The sequence below is a fragment of the Pongo pygmaeus genome, chromosome 3, assembly GCF_028885625.2.
Source record: "Pongo pygmaeus isolate AG05252 chromosome 3, NHGRI_mPonPyg2-v2.0_pri, whole genome shotgun sequence".
Taxonomy (NCBI): domain Eukaryota; kingdom Metazoa; phylum Chordata; class Mammalia; order Primates; family Hominidae; genus Pongo; species Pongo pygmaeus.
This window is the reverse complement of record NC_072376.2, coordinates 99,555,854-99,578,473: the sequence shown is the minus strand read 5'-3', so window position 1 is coordinate 99,578,473 and position 22,620 is coordinate 99,555,854. Positions and strand designations below refer to the sequence as shown.

The following is a 22,620-nucleotide window of genomic DNA, read 5'->3' as shown; positions in this document are numbered from 1 at the left end:
TAATGCCACATACCATGCTAAGCAATCTCAATACATCATCTAACGTGATCCTTGCAATCTTACTGGGTGGATACCATTTCAACAGTTGTAAAAGAGAAATGCAGAGGTTAATCTGACCAAGGGTCACCTAATTAGCAAACCAGAAAATCAGATTCAAACACAAGGAAGTCAGATTTCAGCACCCAGGTCCTTTCCCATTTCATGAAATCAAAGAGGATTTTTTCTTTAACGGTGGCAAAGGGTGAAAAGCCCAGATAACTTTTAGATCCCTTTCAATACCAACATTCTACAATCCTGTCTACCCAGCAAATTTGGAAATAAATAGGCAAATTTGGTCACTGCTACACCCTCCAGTTGATGTTAGGATAAGAAGCCACACTAGTGATGTTAGGCCAATTTGTGTCTGATTATGATCTTAGCGAGATCAACTGAACAGAAGGATAAGCTGCCTTCTGAACAGTTCTTTCTCCATTCCAGCAATAAATATTGTGAATAAGGGCACATTGCTCACATGAAACTCCTTGGCTATAGATGGCAATTTCACATAATGGTATTAAGAATTACTATATTCAGGTAAAGGGAAAGCATAGATTCAAATCCAATGATTTCTCGAAATTTTTATTAGTTTTTTTGTTTTTTTACAGCTTGATCCTCTTATGAAAAGGAAAGAATTTAAAGATGAACAATTACATTTTTGTTTAAACAGCAATTAATCCTTATTACAGGGAACAAAAGATCTGTGGCACATTGTCTTTGGAAAGATCTTTTGCAGATTTTTCTTCTAAAAAAAACTATAATTCTCTCACAGATCACATATTCTCTTTCAAACGACTATACAAGGCAGCTAAATTTTATTCACAAAGCCCCAAGTTGCAGTTCCATTGCTGAAGTAGGTAAAATACATGGAGTTCCCCTTAATTTGTGTTGCACATCTTCCCATTGAGAGCATCACTGCTTCCCTACCCTATGTACAAAATCATTGTGTTGATGACAGCTGGCACGTTATTCCACAGTAATTAAAGAAAAACTTATTATTTTAAAGATAGACCAGTGATTTTCATTTATCAACTGGAAAATTTACTCCTTTTTAAAACAATTTTAATACCAAGATTTGACTTTCCTCCAAAGTTACAAGAAAGCAAAAAATATATAATATAATATATAATGGTAATAAATAAAAAAAAGGCAACCCTGCTCAGGTATCATCCAAAACATGATCACATTCAGAAAAAAAAAAACAAGATTTGGGACACATGCGTGCGCATACATACACACACACATATACACACAGACACACACAACCCCAACATGAACAGTGTATACTTGATATCTGGGGGGGATATGCAGTAATTTTAACAATACACGTTGATGGCCTCAACAAAGGTGAAGTTAATACTGCCTGTGTTAAGCATTGCTTAAATCTACTTTTAAGCAAAGCAAGTTGTCCTCCTTAGGTCAGCCACTGCCTGGTCCGACCAGTGCAGCTTGGCCAGCCTCACTATGAGTGGTCTTATTCCCTTGTCCTCTCTAGGCCGATATACTAATATATAGGCTCACAAGGAGCTGTAGGGTTTCCCTCCTGCCCTCTTAGGTAGAGAAGTATAGGCACTTCTCTACCCAGTACAGTGCCTGCTGATCTCTGACGCTCAGTGGAACAGAATATAGTGTCATTTCCTCCTGACAATAAGAAATTAATAGCCACCTAAAGAAAAGCAGTAGTTGGTATTTGTCAACTCACCATAATTAAGAACTGAAGAACATGGTCACTGCTCACAATTCACGAAGAGATGAACACTCCAAGTCGCCAAGAAACCAACACAACTGGATTGCATATTTGAGGTTCACATGGTGGCAATACCACTTGCAGTGTTTGAAGGAAAACCCCCAACACTATGCTATTCTGCCATTACACCTCCTTCCAATAGAATGACACAAAATAAAGGCACAGAAAAATACCTTACATCCATTAATCCTAAGTGGGACCCAAAACAAAAGAGGCAACTGGCTCAGGAACAGGAGGGGAAAAAAGGTACTGCCATAACTGATCCTAGCATCCCTTCATGGCTGCAATGTGTAACTCTCACTTTTCAGTGAGAAAAATCTATACTCTTGTGTTTCTAAAGGAAGCACAAAATATTCCTGCAAGATTTAAATACTGCTAATCAGTGGCAAAGAGTGTAAACAGATGAAATGGCAAAGTTTTACAAGTTTTTTGTAGTGTTTGGGAAAATAAAGAATCTGTGGTAGGAAGCAAGCAGGCTTAAGTACATTAAAAAAAACAAAACAAAACCCGAAAGCCCAGCCTCAAGTCTCAATCTACTTTAAGATGCACAAATACAACTCAAACTTCCTAAAGCAGAGGAGTAAAAGGTGGCAAGAGCCATGTATCATCCCTGAAGCCATGGCGAAACAAACACAGCAGTATTTAAAAACTCGGTTCAGTCAAAGGCACAATTCAACCAACCTATTTTTCTCTATTTAAGTGTATGTATTTATATCCCTTTGTGTATCAGAGATAACAGTTGTGTTAATTGTAGAGGACACAATGGCTTTCTTTTGCGTCTAAAAATTACTGAAGATGAATCATAATAGAACAGTAAGCTCCTGATGCTAGTAACATTAATGTGTAAGATACCAAATAAGGCAAGTTTTCAGCCAGAAAGGGGTAGGGGGTTTTAGCTTTCTAAACATCCTGAGACCTGAAATTAAAGGATACAGGACAAGGGAGATAAGTGTGGTCCAATCTGTCTAAGGGAAATAGCTACACATTTTGGTCAAAACAGATAATATGAAGGTCTTTTTGTTACAAAATATTAGATGCTTTTCCCATTCAGTATTGTGATCAAATCATAATATCAGCCAGTCAAATTCTCCTCCTATTGTGATTCTATTTCTGATAAATGCTTGCTGGGCCCTCCCACTCCTCACCGCTGCTACTAGGTGGCCAATGTTTTCACAATCCGAACCCAGTATCATTCGATAGGTTTTAGTAAAGTGTTTTTTCATTATTTAGCAGGGCTCTTAAATTCAATAATTCACAGAAAGGACAGAAACATTAAACACTTTTAAAAATAAAACAGTGTTCTTCCATTTCCTACTAAAGACACACACAAACACACACACACACACACACCTTGTAGTGCCAAAGGCAAGATTTACACTCTATTTTCACTCCTTAAGATGATTTGCATTTGTCTTACCGTGAAGTGTGTACTATTATTGTTATGAGAACTTTGCATATTCTAAGGCTTAATTTTATAATCTAGCCCTTTCAAATGATCTACCTCAGTACAGATTTTGCCTTTGGGAATTGTAAGCATGCAGTGAAAAAGTGCAAATGATTTAAAAAATCCTTTAGACTTCTATATACAACTGTAACAGCAAAAAGACCCTATGAACATTAAGGATTCATCAGCCACTACCTTTCACATACTCTATTAAAAAGGTTACCATTAGTTACTCTCTTTTAGGTACAATGCAATAAGGATCAGAAATATCCAATGACCAAAGTAGTACAAATTGATCTATGCACATTTGTTACTTTTTCAAAGGACAAATAAAATCTTTATATCTAGTTCAGGAAAAAAAAAAAAAACCCACAAAGAGTAAGGCCACTGAAAAAGCAATCTGTTTTAGAGCTGGCTGAGAAATCTACTTGGAAATGTCTTCAGTCAAGGGAGCACTGTGGCTTGCCAACAGAACACGCACATGCTCTGGCACAATCTGCATAGACAGGACCTGCCATAAAGAACACAACCCTTCACAATTGACAGGTGGCTTGTTCTAGGGAATGGTGGGGCAAAGGGGGAAGGGATGGCTAAGGGAGTAAGGAAAAAAGAGAGATGTTAAATAACATCTTCAATATCGAAATAAAGCCTGATTCTGGTGCCTCGTCCCTTACATATAACAGATGGACACACAATGCTACAAACACAGAAAACCTACCAGGCAATTACTGTTCATTTAACACAGGTTTTTAAAACTAGCAGTTTAAAAAGGACCAGGGCTTTGCTTTATAACATGAATAAATGAAACCGGTCATCAGGAATCACACATCAAGGTCTTATGCTCAGATATGACTACAGCTGTCATTCTCTGGCTTTCACCTAAACATGAGGGACCAGACCTCTGACTTAGTGACAACCAAAGAACAGTCTGGAGAAGAAACTGACGGAACAGCCTCACACAGACCACTCACACTGTGAGAGATAAGCATCGCTCCCATCCCTAGACACATCCCTTTGTGTATTTACAAACTACCAAGAGAGTTCCTGCATTCATCATAGGGATCTTAGATGTCTTCATTATAAATAAATATGGTTCTCCCTCCTCCACTAGTAGGAAAATGTGAAACATGCTTGGTAGGAAACATGTAGGGGGCAGAATGGGACAAAGGCGGAGAAAAAATAGTTATAGAGATGACACTCCAATTGTAGTAAGTGTGCAAATTCTACTTCTAAAAGGGATAAAAAAGAATTGCCTTTTAAAAACACTGCACTCAAAGTAATGTTTCCAATAATAACCTTTAAAGTTTCAATGAAAAAGAAAAATCTGCTTATGGGCACATGGGATTTCTGATTATTTCATTTTAGGTCATTCAAAATGGACTTGGTTTAATGTATACACTATGGCAATAACTTACGGAGGGCCACAGTTCCTCCTCAACCAAATCAAATCTAGCTGAGAACACTCTGGAGTGAAGGCATGTGGTGACAAGTTTTTCAAAAGTCTAATTAACCACCCCAAATCTCTACATCCTCTCAGGGAGTTAACTTCCCCTAGACAATCAAGGACTCTGAAAGTCTAGTTTTGCTATAAATATAAAATAATTTGTAGCAGAAAAATATAGCCTCTCTAAGAAGCAGATTTCATTTTTCTTGTTCACTGACGAAACTCTGAGTTGGTTGGACAACGTGAGTTACCACATAACTGTAGACCACAGATCAGCACCTCAAATTCCAGCTCTACTTAAACAAAACTTTAAAAGCACTTTAGCCATCTGGTCAGGTATAAATGTTGGTTCCCTTCTTCCCCAAGGTAGGAAATTCAGAATAGAGTCAACAGTGACTGCCCTGTTAGAGAGTCCCTTTCACTGAAGCAGGGGTGGGAAATGGCAAGGGTAGGAAATGGCAGCGCCAAGTCCTCCTGTGCAGACCTCGAGGCGACACCCCATGTACTGTGGCTCCTCCTCGCCGCTCCGACGTGGGCTGACTTTCAGCACAGTAATGAGAAGTCAGAGCTGGGGTCAATGTGCAGCCCTCTAGGCAATGGGGAGATGGGGGGCGGCAGGAGCAGGGGTTGCCTTCAACTTTATAAATTACAACAATACTTGGTATTATCAAGCCACTGTTCACTGGCAGAAAGTGGAGCACAGTGGAGTCCTTCATTACGTATGGTTTACAGATGGCCATTAGAAGTTATTAAACATTTCTCCCAAAACTCAAAAGAAAAATAATCATCCACAAAACCCTTCACCAAAAGTCATTGTTAAAAAAAAATTTCCTTCTGGGAATGGACTAGTGTGGCTACTGAGATGATGTGAAATTCACTTTCAGAGTTGAAACTGTTTCTTCCTCATTTCATTTGCAACTTGTATCCTGCTGGTTAAAAAAAAAACAAGAAATGTTTCTAGACCATTCATACACCCATTTAAGCTACATTGCACTTCTGTCCTTTAGTTTGGAAGGGCAAGATCATCTCTGGGGCCAGCCTCCTCATCTCTGCTTCTGCATAACCATAGTGTCCAACCAATGATCACACCGTTGTTGAGAGTTTAAGTGGACAAATGTCCTGGCCATCTCGTGCTTCTGTTTTAGAGTTTGGTGTCCTGATGAAACAAATGTCTGGACTGTTTTTGAGGCTTCCAATGTGCAAAAATAGTTCCCAAGGCATTGAATCAACCTGGGGCTCCATTAAGGTGTTTTGGTTAATTCTTGTAGCTGCTGAAAACCCTGTCGTGTATAGTGCACCAGGTCCACCAAACTGCTGTTGAGGGCCAAGGTGCACACATTTGTGCTGAGCCGAGCAAAGAATTCTGCAAAAACAAAACAAAACATTAAAAAAACAAGTAAATACACAAGCACACAAAAAAATTAAAATGGAAACAAAAATTCAAGGTTCCAGAAGGTACGTCCCCACAATATTCTGCACTTTATCACAGCAAAAAAATCACAATCTACTGTGATTGCTTGCTAATTCTCCACTAGACTACAAACCAGGTTTGCTTTAGAGATGAATCCATAATGCTTAGCACAATGGCTGGCACTTGGAAAACATCAAATTTATACCTTTGCCTCAAAGGATGCATTAATGAAAAAAAAAAAAGTTAAAAGCATTATCAGTTTGATAAGACAGATAAGGCCCTAAGAGGCTATGTCGAAAGTAAGTGATTACAGCCAGCTGGCTCCAACTCTCCTGAACCTTGCATTTCTCCAAGGGTCTTCTTCCCCAAACAAGTCTCAATAATGTTTACTATGCTGTATCTCTCGTACTATAGCTACTATCTTTCTTAACATATACTAAAAACAAACAATAACCTCAGTATTTGGGTTATGCTACTTTGTATCTCCAATGTGCTGAGCCTAGGAACAGCCAGTGACAACTCTTCTTCATTTGCCTTGCCTTTCAGCTAGCATTTCAGCTCAGGCTGAAATAATGACAGCAGAATTTCAGAAGGGGCAAGGTGCTAAAGCCACTTCTATTTTGGTTTTGCTAAGATCTAGCCATAGAAATTCAGCTCCATGCCACAGTGCTCAAGGAATAATTGCAACTAGGTTTTGAGGCAGAATGGAGAAAATATAATTAAAGTAAAACAGCTACACATTTCCTTTTCTCCAAGAAACTGAACTTAAAATATAAACCAATGTTTTTTCCTCCCAATCCAAACACCCCAGTAATTACCACCACAAAGCCATTTATTTACCTTTATTCTTCCTTGTGAGGGCCTCGGCCTGTTCCCAAAGGTCAAAGGCAGTAAGAACATGGGACGTGATGGTGACATAGGAAGACGTCATATTCTGGATGGTGACTGGGGTGCTGATAGTGGCAGCCACCCCACTGCTCCCCACACTGCCAGCACTTGACTGGGACCCTACGGAGCTGGCAGGAGAAGGCATTGGGGAAAGAGGGGATGGTGTGCCTGTGCTTCTGGGAGGCGGAAGAAAAGAGATAACTGGTCAGTCAGTCACCAGTAGACCCCTGGATCACAGATTTACGTGTCTGGAACTACAGTCCAAGACACAAAGCTTCACCACACACCTGCCAAAATGATAACCACTACTAAAGTCACTCCTACAAGGTCAACAAGACAACCTGCTGGGCTAATCTGTATTCCAAATATGCTTTTCCCGTGCCATTCGCATAGTCTACTTCCTCTGCCTGGAATCTCCTAGTAAGACAATACTCTATGTATGTAATGTATGCATATGTATGTATGTGTGTGCACCCACCTGTATTTCATCCTTTCATCCACTCAGTAAACACTGAGCACCTGCTCTGTACCATGCATTCTTTTAGACACTGTGGATACCCTGGATACATCACAGCTTCCTTTCTGCCACCACTTGAACATCTCTCTTTTCTTACATTTATCTACTGTTTATTCCTTTTCCTGGGCCACAGCAGAAATAATGTCTTATTAATTTTTGCATTACTAGCACTTAGCACAATAGGTGCTAAAAGTAGGCTCCTGATAAATACTTCATCAGAAGACTCTATCTCCTCTCTACTCCACTCTTGGCTGAATATCTGGACCTGCAAGTTAACATGTGACTCAATGTGGATTAAATAAAAAAGAGTTCATGAATATAAAATGGAAAGATGGCTCAGCAGCAGTAGCCTCATGATGTTACACCTGCCGTTTGGGCTGCACGGACCTAGCAGAATGTACATTTGCAAGGAGTAGAATGAAAGCTCCATGAGGGCAGTGGTTCTTGTCTGCTGTATCCCCAGTACCTAAAACAAGGCTTGGTATGAAGAAGGTGCTCAGTATATACTGGATGGACAAATGACTGAAGGAGTTATGTAAAATAATGTGATTGACAATCTATTAGCTTAGAATAATATCTCAGATGCAGCAGCCATGAAAATCTTCAGAGGTAATATGAAGTTACTTCTTAATCAGGACTTTCTTTTTTAAGAGAGGCCATATGGGAGTCTCTTCTTTTGAATGTGCTAGAAATAGGGCAGTCATGTAAGTGATATTCTTAAAATAGCAAAACTTATCAGAACTAGGAACTTCACAAGGAGTATGACCAAATTAACAAATACTAGGCAAGGACTACAGGGAAGAAAATTCCAGCTTCATTTGAAAAACACTTGTACAAGGATTCTTTTTTTTTTTTTTTTTCTAATAACTTACAGCATACATGAACAATTTTACTTCACAAAATGGGGAAAAGAATTTTGCTAAAGATAATCATTTTCATTCTTAGTATTACTGGTGTGGCATATGGCTCTGGAAATTTCTTGTTTACTGAAATGCCAAGAAGCTATGTCACACATACAGAGAGAGAAAGGACTCTGGCTCTGGTTCTGTTGGCTCTGCCTCTTGTTTTGTGTTCTTAGGCTTATCTAAAGATCCCCAAAGCTCGGCCAGGTGCGGTGGCTCATGCCTGTGGCATCCCCGCACTTTGGGAGGCCAAGGCAGGCAGATCATTTGAGGTGACAAGTTCGATACCAATCTGGCCAATGTGGTGAAACCCCCTCTCTACTAAAAATACAAAAATTAGCTGGGCATGGTGGTGGCGCAGGCCTGTAATCCCAGCTACTCGGGAGGCTGAGGCAGGAGAATCACTTGAGCCTGGGAGGTGGAGGTTGCAGTGAGCCAAGATTGCAGCACTGCATTCCAGCCTGGGAGACAGAGCAAGACTCTGTCTCAAAAAACAAACAAACAAACAAACAAAAACCTCAAAGCTCAAAAATTTCAATTCTGTATTCTTTGCAATTATCTTTTTATGTTTTCCAATCAGCAAAAACCTTGATTTATAACTATTTCTCAAAAACGTAGAAATATGCTAATAATTTAAATTTAGGAGCAATCAGCAAACAGATGAAGCCAACAATTTTTGAAAAGGCAAAGTGACATATGTAAGCATACAAATGGTTGCAAAAGCAAGAAGTAAATAAAGAAATGACTCAATTTTGGAAATTATTTATATTAGACTTAGAGTTACCTTGCAATGCATGGAGAAAGTGCCTGGGCGACTTTGGAAGAACTCTCGAAGTGTTTATTAAGAGTACGAGAATACTTTATTGCTATGTCTTTTTTACAACGAAACATCGCCATGTTCAAAATGGACTGGCAACGCATGCTATGAACAAAGACAGAAGTGAAACTGCACGTGACTATCATACTACAGAAAAGCAGCCATCTAACCTTTTATAGCCTGATGAACACACTGGGTTTTCCTCACCAGTGTGAGTTAGTATGTAAAGTATCTTACTGCTCTGTTCATACTATCCCAAAAGTAAATGCTGGTAGAAAACACAAGGATATAATTTATATCACAAGACCAAAGCATTTACCAAGCCATCAGAAAAATGGCAGCAGATACCATTTTGTAAGAATTACTATCAGTGGGGGATTAACCTTTTGACCAAAGTACTGACTTGCTTTTCGTAATTTTCACATTAAGAAAACAAATTTCAAAATCTTTTTGTAACATCAACAGATGCAAAAACAAATTTAGTACTATTTAGACAAAGGAAAATACACACCATAAAACAGCAAATATTTTCTCTTGTGTTGGCGCTGTGGCATCTGAGAAGGATTTTAATGACATTATGAATCTATAGGAAAACATAAAAGTACATCAGGTTTTAAACAAAGGCAGACACAAATACAACTTAATATGCTTGTTTCCATTTTATATTGACTTTTCCTGAAGAAGAGATGAGAGCATCACAGGAAAAAAATAAAAAACCCCGAGGCTTTAGAGCAACAATCCAGGCCATTGAGAAAACTAGGTGAGGACACGTCTCTTGCATGGCTTGTCTACCTCTTGAAACCAAGTAAAGTTGTGTCCTTACTGAGTCACCTGTTGAAATGTAGGTAAGTAAACAAAGTAGAGGCTTAAACTGAGAGGAGAGGGCACCTGATAAGAAAGCTAAACTGGAAAAACCAACCTCCCTGAAAGCTTTGGCACTTCTTGGCGCACTTAGCAAAATGATGCAGTTGGACCCAGTTATTCTGTGCTAGCACTTCATCTAGAACGCAACTTCAGGACAAAAACTAGTTCTTAGACCAATAACTTTTTTAAGGCTCCCCTTTATTGAGCCATCTTCACACTAAGGTTCAAATGGATTAAAACAATAAAGGTGAGGAAAGAAAAGTATTTAAGAGGAAAGCACAATGACTCGGCACTTACTTAATGAGATCTACAGTTTCTGAGTAGACAGAGTAAGCTGACTTGGATGCCTGGCTTTCAGACTCTGTAGCAATTCCACACTCGATGAAGGACAAGACGGCTTCCAGGTACTTAAAAGCCTTTCCAACCTTGTCCGTCTGCAGGAGAAGAACATGGTCATTGTTAGGCTGAAGACAAACCTTGATTTAGTTTCTCACCCATATTCTTTAGTGTGACTTTCCTCCACTGTCTTAGTTTAATTATGGCCAGGGAGAAGTGTGAGGATGAATGAACTAAAAATGATAACCAAAGCCTGTCAGCTATGACCTGCTGAAAACTCTTTTAGCAAAAATTCATTAGGAAAAAGAAAATGATCCTGTATTAAGACCATGCTCTCACAGCCTTATGAAAGCACATATCCAAACTAAGGCAGTAAGTACACAGTCTCCTTGTTATCAGTGTGCAATTATTCATTCTATAACTTTCTTGAGAAACAGATTATTCCACATGTCTGGAGTAATGCAGACACATATTTCTTTGTGCGTGCTGAAGTTTATTAAAAAGTAGAAAACACTCATCATGGTTTATGAGCATGTTAGATATAATAGCCAACAATAATTGTTTTATGCATTTTACAGCCCAATAGATTAATCTCCTTTGACATCTGCTTTAGTGCACAAAGCCATCCCCCGAGGCCAACAGGGGTAACATTTCAGAGTCCCTTAAAGGGAATGTAGAAATAGGAACAAAATCAGATATTGGTGGTCACCCTACACCTGAATACACACTTTGTCACGTAGCACGCTTCTAAGTGGCATATGGCAAGTGCAGCTGATGACAGTGTGATGCAACTGTCTTTCTCTCTACATGTGGCATATGTACTGCACACTGAGAGCAACTGATTAGCATTTGTAATTTCTGCTTTGTATTTGATATGTTCAAAAGGAAAGAATGAAAATAGGGGCCGGGCATGGTGGCTCACGCCTGTAATCCCAGCACTTTGGGAGGCCGAGGCAAATGGATCACTTGAGGTCAGGAGTTTGAGACCAGCCTCGCCAACACAGCAAAATCCCGTCTCTACTGAAAATATAAAAATTAGCCAGGCGTGGTAGCAGGCCTGTAATCCCAGCTACTTGGGAGGCTGAGGCAGGAGAATCGCTTGAATATGGGAGGCGGAGGTTACAGTGAGCCGAGATCATGCCACTGCACTCCAGCCTGGGCGACAGAGCAAGGCTCAAAAAAAAAAAAAAAAAAAAAAAAAGAAAATAGTAAAGATGTAGGTGGAATACAAGGAGCTGGAGACACGTCAGCAATGAGAGAGGTATGGGCTGTCATGCTACTTAGGCATGCTGCTGCACTCTACATGGGGCGGAAACAATGCTTCTCCCAGTGAGCTGACAACAGAATGACTTCAGTGCATACTGTTCTCATGTTTTACCAGCAGCAGAACGAACTAGGCTGCTATACACACACACATGTAGTATACATGTATATTTCAGAATATTCAATTATTCTAACATTTTTTATTTTTAAAAGGTAACTTAATCAAAAAATACTTTTTCTAGAGAACCCAGGCTCAGATTAGTGACAGAACAAAAATCAAATGAGTATTCCCCAATTAATCAGCAGTATTTGGCATGACTGGTTTGCTTCACTGATGGGAACTGAATTCTCCAAATATACTTATTCAACACCAACTCTTTCATGGGATTTCCGAAGTTAATATTGGCTTTAGGCTAGAAATAAACTAAACTACAATACTGTGTAGCAATTTGTCCATATCCATTTCCTTTAGATTAAGTATATCATAAGGCCAATAATGTCCATATTTCTGTGACTCCATGTATCTCCTGAAACATTGTTAATGTAGTTTCCCTACTCATCACTCATCAGTTGAAGATAACGTAGAGAAGAAATACATCCCTTTCTACTCAGTTGGATAGGTAACTATTTGGAACACCAATTGCACATCTTTGAAACATTATGCTATTATGGGAGAATATTATGGAGTGGGTGGCCATAGGGGCTTATTGTCCAAACTGGCATATTTTAAGAGTGAAATGGGATATAATTATTTATCAAACTGGGATGAAACAGGCATAAACCAGGACTGTCCTTGCACACTGGGATGTACAGTCACCTTAGGTAAGGAGAAAGAATGTATGCATATGAACAGATTAAAAACAAAGTTCCCTAGAGTATGAATATTACTCCTTTGAATAACGAGAAATCTAGTACTGAAAGTATCCAATGTCAAGATAAGTTTTAGATAACTGGCTGACAGTGTGAAATATTTACTCTTTCCAAAACTCCAAAGATTCATACAGTTCTAGTAATAATCTTGGAAAAATGGCAGCTGCTGAAACCATTGCTTGGCACAATATCAGCTTCTTAATCTGACTCAGGTCACCCTGGTACAGGGTAGTTTTAGGGACAGGGCTAGAGAGGCTTGTCTTTGACTATCTTACAGAATTCAGCATGGTAAGGAATCAACATTTTGCCTAATGCAAGGGTATCTGATGAAAGGGTCTCAGAAGAGATACAGGTCTGCAGATTAGGGTTGAAGAGCACCAGGCCAGGATCTTGCAGGCCAGGCCACCATGATCCAATCTGATTCAGACCCCTGTGGGTGTCTGAAATGTGTGGTTAGGTTTGCATGTGAACCAAAAAAGGCAACTCATGCCCTTCCCTCTGTGCACCAAAGTTCAACATATGGCTTTCCAGGGAGGTTTTTGCATTTCTGCATTTGTGGGGATTTAGGTTTAGGAACTCACTACATAAGCAAAAGCCCCAGAGTCTTGGATATCTAAATATGACAAAGGGCAAACATTATCTCATTATATTTATTGCAGTAGTGATGTAAAAGCATAATTATGTACACAATTAACTACAAAACCACCACGTTTTAGAAAGTCCAAAAGCTAATAAGTAAAGAGAATTCATGTTTTTAAAGCATGTTTACCAACAGTATAATCATTACCTTCATCTTAAAATCTCATCTAATAGCCTAGCTCAACTCTTCCTTCAGGTCAGCCTCTCAAAGCTTTAAGATAATTTTGGAATGTAAACAGGCTTCCCTGCCTTGTGAAATGTTTTAGAGTGAACACACGTTGACTGAGTTTCAACAGCAGGACTCATTTTTCACATCCAAAGAATTGATACAGTGGAATAAAAAGGCACCTATGCATTAAATCACCAGCAGGTAGATTAACTTTGACTTACTTAGATATAAAACTTGTGACTAGGTCCTTTGTGTATCTGCCCATGATCAGACTCAATCAATGGAGCCAAAGAAAATAACACCACCAAGAACCACCTACCCCTTAATCATTAAGGTCCTGATTTTGCTGCTTGCGTATGTTGTGGCCAATGGTAGGGCCCATACACTCCTTTCTCCTGCACCTGCTGCACCCCCTCCTTCCACTGCACATATGCTGAGTGATATGGAATACGGCAGAATGGAGATTACCAAAATTTTTTTTTACCATCAGAAAACATTCTACCAAAGAGATAAACAGCCAATACTAACCATTAACTCTGCTTTCTGCTTCATCTTTTTTGCCTCCCTCATGTGAAGGTCTGCTTGTTGTCTGAAAAAGAGGAAAAACCAGGGACAGGTCATATGAGCCAAAAATTACTAGACTAGGGCAAGATAACTTAAGACCAAGAGTGAAAAAGGATGGGAGGACAGCAAGGGGAGGGGAAAGGGTAAACAAAGAAGGAGAAGTGGAAATAAGGAGGGGAGGAGGAAATGGAGGAAGAAAGAGCAAGAAGTGGCTGGGTGCAGTGGCTCACACCTGTAATCCCAGCACTTTGGGAGGCCAAGGCAGGTGGATCATTTGAGGTCAGGAGTTCGAGACCAGCCTGACCAACATGATGAAACCCGTCTCTACTAAAAATACAAAAGAAGTTAGCCAGGCATGATGGCTCATGTCTGTAGTTCCAACTACTTGGGAGGCTGAGGCAGGAGAATCACCTGAACCCGGGAGGTGGAGGTTGCAGTGAGCCAAGATTGTGCCACTACACTCCAGCCTAAGTGACAGAGTGAGACTCCATCTTAGGGGGGGAAAAAAAAACAGAGCATGAAGAAACCATCTGAAGTCTTACTTGTCAAACTTCACTTGAGGCTTCCCTGGTTTAGAGTTACCATTTGGCAAAGAAGGCACTGGAAAAGGATTTGCAGTATCTCCGGAAGAACCCTTCAAAAAAAAAAAATCAATATACAGATTACACTCTAACATTTAAGACCACTGTCCTAAAAGTACCATCCCTCTTAAATAGCCCAAAATAGTAGTTTCAAAAAAAGAGTAAATCAAACAATGCAAAATCTACCCTGGCTAAACACTTCCTCAGCTACAGATTCAACTGAAGCAGTGGTTCTGATTGTACTGGGGACTCAAAAAGACTAGAATGTCCAAGAGATCAGAGAACTCACAAAGCCACACATAACATTTTCTCTTAGTCAATCCAAACACACCACCCCACTCCACCCAGATTAACAGGAAGAGAGGAACTTTTATTTGAGAAAGTGGATCATTTTTTCCCCATTATAACCAAGAATGAAAGTATCTGAGATCAAACATTCAAAGCAGGACTACACAGGGTAACTATTTCTTACTGTAAAACACCCAATCAAAAACTAGCACAAAAATCTATTTTGATTTTTCACCTCTGAAATCACTGTAAGAAGAATAAATCGACACCTAAATCTTTGTATATTAACTACCTTTTACTCTCCCTCCAAAAAGTAGCATTTTAAACACAAACAGTTGCCTTATTAAAAGCAATGGACAGTTCTGAAGTGCCATCATTAGGAACTTGTCTTCTTTGGGAACATAAAGGTACAGCAATGCATCCCATCTTACACAGTGACCGCCGCCCCTGCTCACCTTGTGCTCCGAGGAGCTTCTGGAGCCCTTCCCCTCTACTCTTCTCTGCTTGGGAATGGAAGAGTCTTTGTGGTTGCTCTTGGTACTGCTGGCACTTTTGGGAGGGTCCTGGCCACAGGTGTCTGCTTCCCGCCTTGACCTCTTATGTGCAGGCTTGGCTGGCTTCTGAGAGGACGAGGACACAGGTGGCGGGGGGAGCATTTCCTTCTTTGAGGACTGTGAGGAGGGCCTGGAGTGAAACATCACGTAAAACTAAGGGGAGGCAAAGCATACATCAAGCGGCTTCGTTGTTTAGTTACAAACTGGCTGCTGGCACAAAAGAGTAGGGTATCACAAAGCATGAACTGTGTAAACAGGCCAAATTTCAGGGACTTTTTGAGGCCTTTCAAAAATCTAGCCCTACCCATTAGTGATAAATGAAGCTGTATAATTTCTAAGCTTGCAGAGTCTGCCAATGGTCCTGACTTTCCCCAACCATTCCGAATGCTTGCTTCAGCTGCTTCCCAACCGGTGCCTTTCCCTGACAAGAAGGCGAGTGGACCCACACCCTCCACATCTGGGCCTTCCCCACCTCTATCGGTTCCCACACGGTGACACTAAGCACTTGTTTTTGCCAATACATTTTTTGAAGCAATTTCTTGAGTAAATCACAGTAAATAATAGCTGCTTGTTATATTTACGTCTTCCTGGCACTACCACCTCTCACCTGCCACCCCTCTTCCCAACAACAGACACTGAGTGGCCTGACAGATTCTTAGTCATCTCTAAAAGAAGGAGCACTGAACACAGGCTCCCGGAGTCCAAATGCTGGCTCCAACACACAGTAAGAATTCTCTGACTTTGGACAAGTCATTTTCTCTGTGTGTTTGTTTCCAATTCTGCAAAGTAGAAATAATGGTACCTTTCTTACTTTCCCTCAGGGAAAAAAAAAATCCAGATGTCTAAAGAAATTGTCCATAGTGAAAATGTTTCTGATAAATCTAAATTTGCTGCCACATGAATTGTTAATTCCTGTAAGGTCCTCATGGATGCAAGAAACAAAAACAAACAATACATTGTCCAAATGAGCTTGAGTTTATTAATCCACTGATTCTACTGCAGAAGAAAAATTTCTTTGCTATGTCAAGACCCAAGAAGTGTTGATCACCGTAGATTAGGTGGTTGCTAATCTCTATACTCACTTTGTTTTAGAAGATTCTTTGTGGGAGGATGAAGATGAAGATGACTGTGATTTGATTTCCTTCTCCAGTCTGATTTTCTTGTTATCACAGTCTCTTTCTGCTTCACCCTGTTATTACAGTATAATCAGCAAAGCAAATTATTACCAACATAATTGTACAGACAAAACAGAAAAGAAAATATAGAAAAGGCAAAGAGGGTAAATGAACCTTTGGAGACATCTCTGTACGCACAACAACCTTATTAGTACTTACCATGTGTGTCTGTGTGTGTGAGTGTGATGGGGAGTGGGCAGGGGACAATGCAGATTTGATGTAATTTCTATTGAGACAGATTTTTTTGCATGAAGAAAAACAATTCCTCCCACGCAAGAATACGAAGATGTCTAAAGTAACAGACAATCCCAGTAAGTAGACTTCAACAGACCACTGATGTTTTTCTAAATAGAAAAGAATCCATGAAACATGCATATTTACATCAAACAATACAGAGATGATTTTTTATGAGGTTTCCTGCAACTTCTTTCAAAAGAACCATCCACTTACACCCACTAGTTTATTGTTTGTATAAAATTCAAAATGGACTACTTAAAGCTTACTTTATTTTCTACTGAAAAATAAGTACAATGTTGAAACCGTCTACAAAATCCCCTGTGTATTTTACAGAAAGGACTACAAAGATATACAACAACAATAGAAACAATTGCTCTGGGATTCTAGCACATTTTTTCCCCTCCACTGATTCATTTTTTTTAAAATACTGTCTTTATATCTCTCCATATACAGAAACATGTTTTTATTTTTCAAAAAACCCTGAAAAGACTGTAAATATTTTAGTGGGAGTAAGGAAAAGGGAATCTGTCACTACTGAATTTAAGTATCTCTAACTTGGTAGCTTGAAAGTAGGGTTAAAAAAAAAAGAAAAAAGAATTTAAGTATCTCCAAAGCATCCATTTATACCAACTAAAGTGCTAAATACATTTAATCACTAAAACAACACAGAATTCTTCATGACAAAAGTCTTTCTTGCATTCTCATGCCTCACTGGTTAGCACATACACCAGCTTTCTACGGAGTCTGACGTGCAGAGTCCCTGGCGGCCTCCTTCCCATGCATGGCTCTAGGTTCGGGAGGAAGCCCACACACTGTCTAGCAGGTGGCAGGTAAGTGATGGGTGAGACCCTTCAATTAATCCTCATGTGCATAGAACAAAACTTCCTAAGTGTCAGGTCACCAAGTTAGAAATCTGGGACACCAGTCAATTTAGGACAATCCCTAACAAACCTGAAATCCTCTCTTAAAAAAAAAAATCTTCAAATTAACTGTGGGAGGCCCCAGTTTTCCTGTGTCTTCCTCTCCTCCTGAGTTTAAGAAAAATGAATAATTTAAGATGCGTAGGCTCAAAATCTGCCCAGACACCAATAAGCAGCCTGGCTCCACATAAAATAATAGAAAATAGAAAAAAAAAACCAAAATTCCCTTCTCCTGGCATCCTACAAATCAGTGTGCCTGCATTTGCACATCCATCCAGCCCTTCACAGACTCCTTTGGAAAAACACTTTTATTCATTTATGCAGTGTCTTGTTTCAAAATGGCTTCCTTCAGAGTGGCTTACAAAGACACCCGTTTTTAATCTTGCGGTATGTGCACAAGTGAGAATGTTAAGAAGGGAAAATACAGGAGGAAGAAATAAATTAAGGCCAAGTGAAGGCTCGTACCCTCGGGAGGCTAACAGTTCTCACTGTCCTGCACGCTACCATCTGGCAGCCATAGCCAGATCTAGGGAGCACCTGAACTTGAATGGTGTTAGTCTGAAATGAAGACTTAGTACAAAAAGGGGAATGTAATATTTTTATATTGATTTTTTAATTGATGTATAACAGACTTACATATTTTGGGAGTTGATTAAAGTAATCTTTTAGGTATAATGGATTAGATATAATTATTAAAATGTTAGGCTGGGCACGGTGGCTCATGCCTGTAATCCCAGCACTTTGGGAGGCCAAGGTGGATGGATGACTTGAGGTCAGGAGTTCAAGACCAGTCTGGCCAACATGGTGAAACTCCATCTCTACTAAAAACACAAAAATTAGTCGAGTGTGCTGGTGCGTGCCTGTAGTCCCAGCTACTCATGAAGCTGAGGCCAAGAATCACTAGAACCCAGAGGTGGAGGGTGCAGTGAGCTGAGATTGCGCCACTGCACTCCAGCCTGGGCATCAGAATGAGACTCTGTCTTAAAAAGAATTTTTTTTTTTTTTAACTAATTTTCCATTTCCTCCCCTTTTATAGTTTTGTATGTGGTATTAGAAAAGTTTAAATTACATATGTGGCTTATATTGTATTTCTACTTGACAGCACAGTTCTTCACACTTTGCTATAGATAATCTGAAAATTGGGTTCTGAACTACTAATCAGATTAGCCAATGCAAAGAAGGAATTATAAATATACTGCTTAGATAAGATAAAAACAGATCAGCTACTCAGAAATGCAATAATTCATTAGAGAAGTTGGAAAAATGTACCTTGAAGGACTGAAAAAGGAGATAATATGAAATAAGCAACCGAGTTCTAAACCCACAAATGAAATGCAATAGGAAATTCTACACAGCTGTTTCTCCTGCAAGCATGGACCCATAGCAGCAGATCCTGGAGGACAATTTAGAGTGGCCACACGCCAACAAGAAGCTTCCTGGGGCATTGCGAGAGGGCTCTGTGCAGCATACAAACCTCCGTTCAACAACTCAGAGTGCTAACACTTGAGAGACAGTGAATAATGGTGGAGAGAAAAAGAATCAATTGGAAATGATGGGGTTAAAATAGAACCTGACATCTGCTACTGGTAACTCTTTTGTCAATCAAGCACCTAATTATGCCCAGGTTACCCTGTTACCAAACGGCCCAGTGAACTGTAGTGAGTTTTAGATGAAAGGCAGTATAGCCGGCCCAAGAAACATTACAAGACAGAAACTTTGTCTTTGAAAAATCAAAATTTGCTAAAATATCCAGATGGATACTAAATTGAACATTAGGTACTAAAATATACTTTTTTAAATGAAAGGTATTTCCAGGCAGTTAATGACACATTAAGGCCCCCAAGGCAAAACTAAGCATTAACAAGGCTACTTCTTAAAGAAAACACCGAAGTCTAGCAGTGGAATGAGAGCTGATTTTTGTTCATATAGTTTCATTTTGCTTAGGACATGCTGGTTGTGACTATAAGTCAATCTGGCAGACCTTATAAACCACACATGAAGATACAAGTCAGGGCAAATCAATCCTCACAGACTGGTTATAGCTCTGGCTGTGCCAATTGGTGACTCAAGCAGACAGCCAACAAGACAGAACGCAGTGAGCACTAACTTCAGCGCCAGCATCTAACAACTGTATTGGCACTTACTGGAATAATATGCTTCATATTGATATTTAGCAACCTAGAAGCAGATAATATTCTATAAGCTGGTAGAAAGGAAGCCATCAAACTAAATAAAACAAAAGTCCCCTTCTGCTGATTTTGCTTAACTGTTGAGATCAAGCCAGAGGGCATGAGGTTAGTGTTTTTTTGTACACTATGCACTTGGAACTTTGTCATATTCTGTCTGGAACAGTTACAGAGGCTTCCCCAGAGTAGGCACTCGGTATCTGTCAGTTGGCACAGAAATTCAGCTTAACAGCTCAGGGACACAGCTGAGGGCACTGGATGCAGGACTGCATTACAACTTTAAGTGGATGGATGTAGGAAAGGGTCATTAACATGGGAGCCATGCAATATTGGGTGAGCGGAAATGCAGACCAAAATTCCAAGAACAAGACCTGCCATAAAACAGGAGGCATGCTGTTCTTTAGATTTTTCTCAGTCAAGAAGCCATTCAGATGAGGTGATACTCTCTCTTCAGGAGGAAAAAGCAGTCCCTTTGCCCTGTGTTTTATCCCCAGGTCATCCCCACTTCAGGGAATCTGGCTTAAGGTCTGGGTTTCAGAAATTCTTTTTCTACTGGGTTAAGTGTCTCAAGGATGGTGCCTCACCTTCCACAAAGGGAGGCTGCTGGCTGACGAATTGGTCCTCACAGACTTGTTTGCTTTTCTTAACCTGTTGGGTCAGGCAGCCCTGATCATCTGCCAGATGCTGCTCCACCCACAGTGGAGCACAGGGCAAGAGTGAAGGCCATAAAAGGAAGACATGGGCTTGCAAGGGGCCGAGTCAGTTTCCGTCAGGGAAAGCCTCTCGGCAGCCTGCGCTGCCCTGCAGCCAGCTCACCAAGCAGACACTTGTAGGAAGCGGGGAAAAGGTGGCTTTTTCCAGAACTGACACTTATTTTGGGCCACAGAGATTCTAGCAGATGGAAAGATGTAGTTAACCAGGAGCTTGGCTGTGAAGGAAGATGGGAGCATCTGCAGGAGTAGCTAAAGTGGAGTAGGAACGTGTGTGGGCACCGAGTGGCAGTGGTGGGGGCCGTGGAGGAACCAAGCCAGGGCTGACGTGGTAACCACCTTATTCACCGGCAGCGCCAGAGCCAGTACGCCGACCTTGTGCGCCTCTTGAGAATCCTCCCAACAGACACTTGTACAGAGAAAACACGTGTGAAAAAGAGGAAAGATCACGGGACTGGGAGGAGGCAGCATGCCTGAGCTGCAGATCTATTTTTACTCAGCAGCCAAGCCATGTTAGTGCCTTTTTGGATCTCATCTATAAAAGGTGGCAGCTGATGAAGGGACCACTAAGGTTCTTTCCACACCTAAATTCTAAGCCTCTATTATCTTCTTCCAAAAGGAAGCAAATGAGCTTGGTAGCACATGCAACATAGAAAACTGGAGAAGCAGTCTTTGGGGAAATTCAGGGACTTCCCTGTTATTCACCTCGGAAGGAGATTCAATATGAAAAAGACACAAGGGACACCAATTCAAGTTTGTACCAAGATCAGGCCCAGGGACTTGCTGTGCAGACAGGTTATGATCACTGGGATGAGTGCTACAGCAAAGGGAAATTCATCCACTTGTTTTTCTCTTTGGTGAGGGAACGCATGATTCAGAACAGCCTAAGCTATCACATGCATATGGTTGTGGTGCTCTCCTCAGGGTAACTAACAGGCACGAAGAAATTTAGATGTAAGTGGCCTTGGTCAATCAGAAGGGATGAGCTTTCATTTTGAACGATAACCAGGGGTGCTGATCTGGAGCAACAACCCAAGAAAAGACAGATCTTGGATGGAAGGGAAGGACTGAACCAATCATTCCCTGCAATAAAACTGCATTTTCCTACTACACATCATAACTTCCCTTCCTCACTCCTCAAAACACATAAATGATAGCACTGGAATGTCTTTCCCAAAAAAGTTAAAGTGTCTTGGTCAACAAAGCAATTATTTAGAAAAAGTAAAAAAGACTTGAATGAATGCACCTCCTTATTCAGTTATTCATCTAAATGACAATGAAGACAGACTATCCTTCATTTGACAGGAATCTGTAAGATGACTGAAGTGAGGAATTATCTCTATGAGCTCCTAGAACAATGCAAGGCTCACACATGTAGCTCTATGCACATTAGGCGTTTATTTTTCTTTTTTAAGAGACAGGGTCTTACTCTGTTGCCCACGCTGGAGTGCAGTGACTCAATCACAGCTCACTGCAACCTTTAACTCCTGGGCTCAAGTGATCCTCCCACCACAGCTTCCTGAGTAGCTGGGACCTCAGGCATGTGCCACTGCGCCTGGCTAATTAAAAAAAAATTTTTCTTTTTTTCTTTTTTGCAGAGACAGTGTCTCACAGAGTTGCCCAGCCCAGGCTGGTCTTGAACTCCCGGGCTCAAGCAATCCACCCGCCTCAGCCTCTCAAAGGGCAGGGATTACAAGTGTGAGCCACTGTGCCCAGCCAGGTGCATTTTTAGAGGGCTCCCAATTGCACTGGCCTGGTTGCGTATTACTGTATATATTGCGGTTCTTGAGTTCAACTTTTCTTCCAAATCTGGAAAAAAATAAGCTTGGTTTAAGAATTCTAAAGAAGAAAATATAGGCCAGGCATGGTGGCTCATGCCTGTAACCCCAGTGAGGCAGGAGAATAGGGTCTGGAGGCAGGGAACCTAAGGCCCACCCACCCTGACTGGATGTAAGATATAACCCCTCCTTTTTCTGTGTAGCAGCTGGAAAATGAAAGTAACTCTAATTCGTTCCCCCTACAACCAATCAGACTAGTCGTGGACCACTAGAGTGAACC

The 22,620-nt window shown here is 40.5% G+C and overlaps 1 protein-coding gene across 14 annotated transcripts in view; it reads right to left on the bottom strand.

Moving 5' to 3' along the window:
* Positions 1-602: 602 nt before the first annotated feature.
* AFF1 (ALF transcription elongation factor 1) overlaps positions 603-22,620 on the bottom strand; it is a 203,428-nt gene continuing 181,410 nt past the window's right edge. For all 14 annotated transcript variants that reach the window (XM_063663862.1, XM_054486036.2, XM_063663865.1 and 11 more), the window contains 9 exons: positions 16,417-16,523; positions 15,236-15,464; positions 14,454-14,545; positions 13,876-13,936; positions 10,368-10,504; positions 9,718-9,789; positions 9,174-9,311; positions 6,923-7,146; positions 603-6,034 (listed from right to left, as the gene is read on the bottom strand). In XM_063663862.1, coding sequence (XP_063519932.1) covers positions 5,913-6,034; positions 6,923-7,146; positions 9,174-9,311; positions 9,718-9,789; positions 10,368-10,504; positions 13,876-13,936; positions 14,454-14,545; positions 15,236-15,464; positions 16,417-16,523 — 1,182 coding nt within the window. In that variant the 3' untranslated portion in view covers positions 603-5,912. The remainder of the gene's footprint in view (positions 6,035-6,922; positions 7,147-9,173; positions 9,312-9,717; positions 9,790-10,367; positions 10,505-13,875; positions 13,937-14,453; positions 14,546-15,235; positions 15,465-16,416; positions 16,524-22,620) is intronic.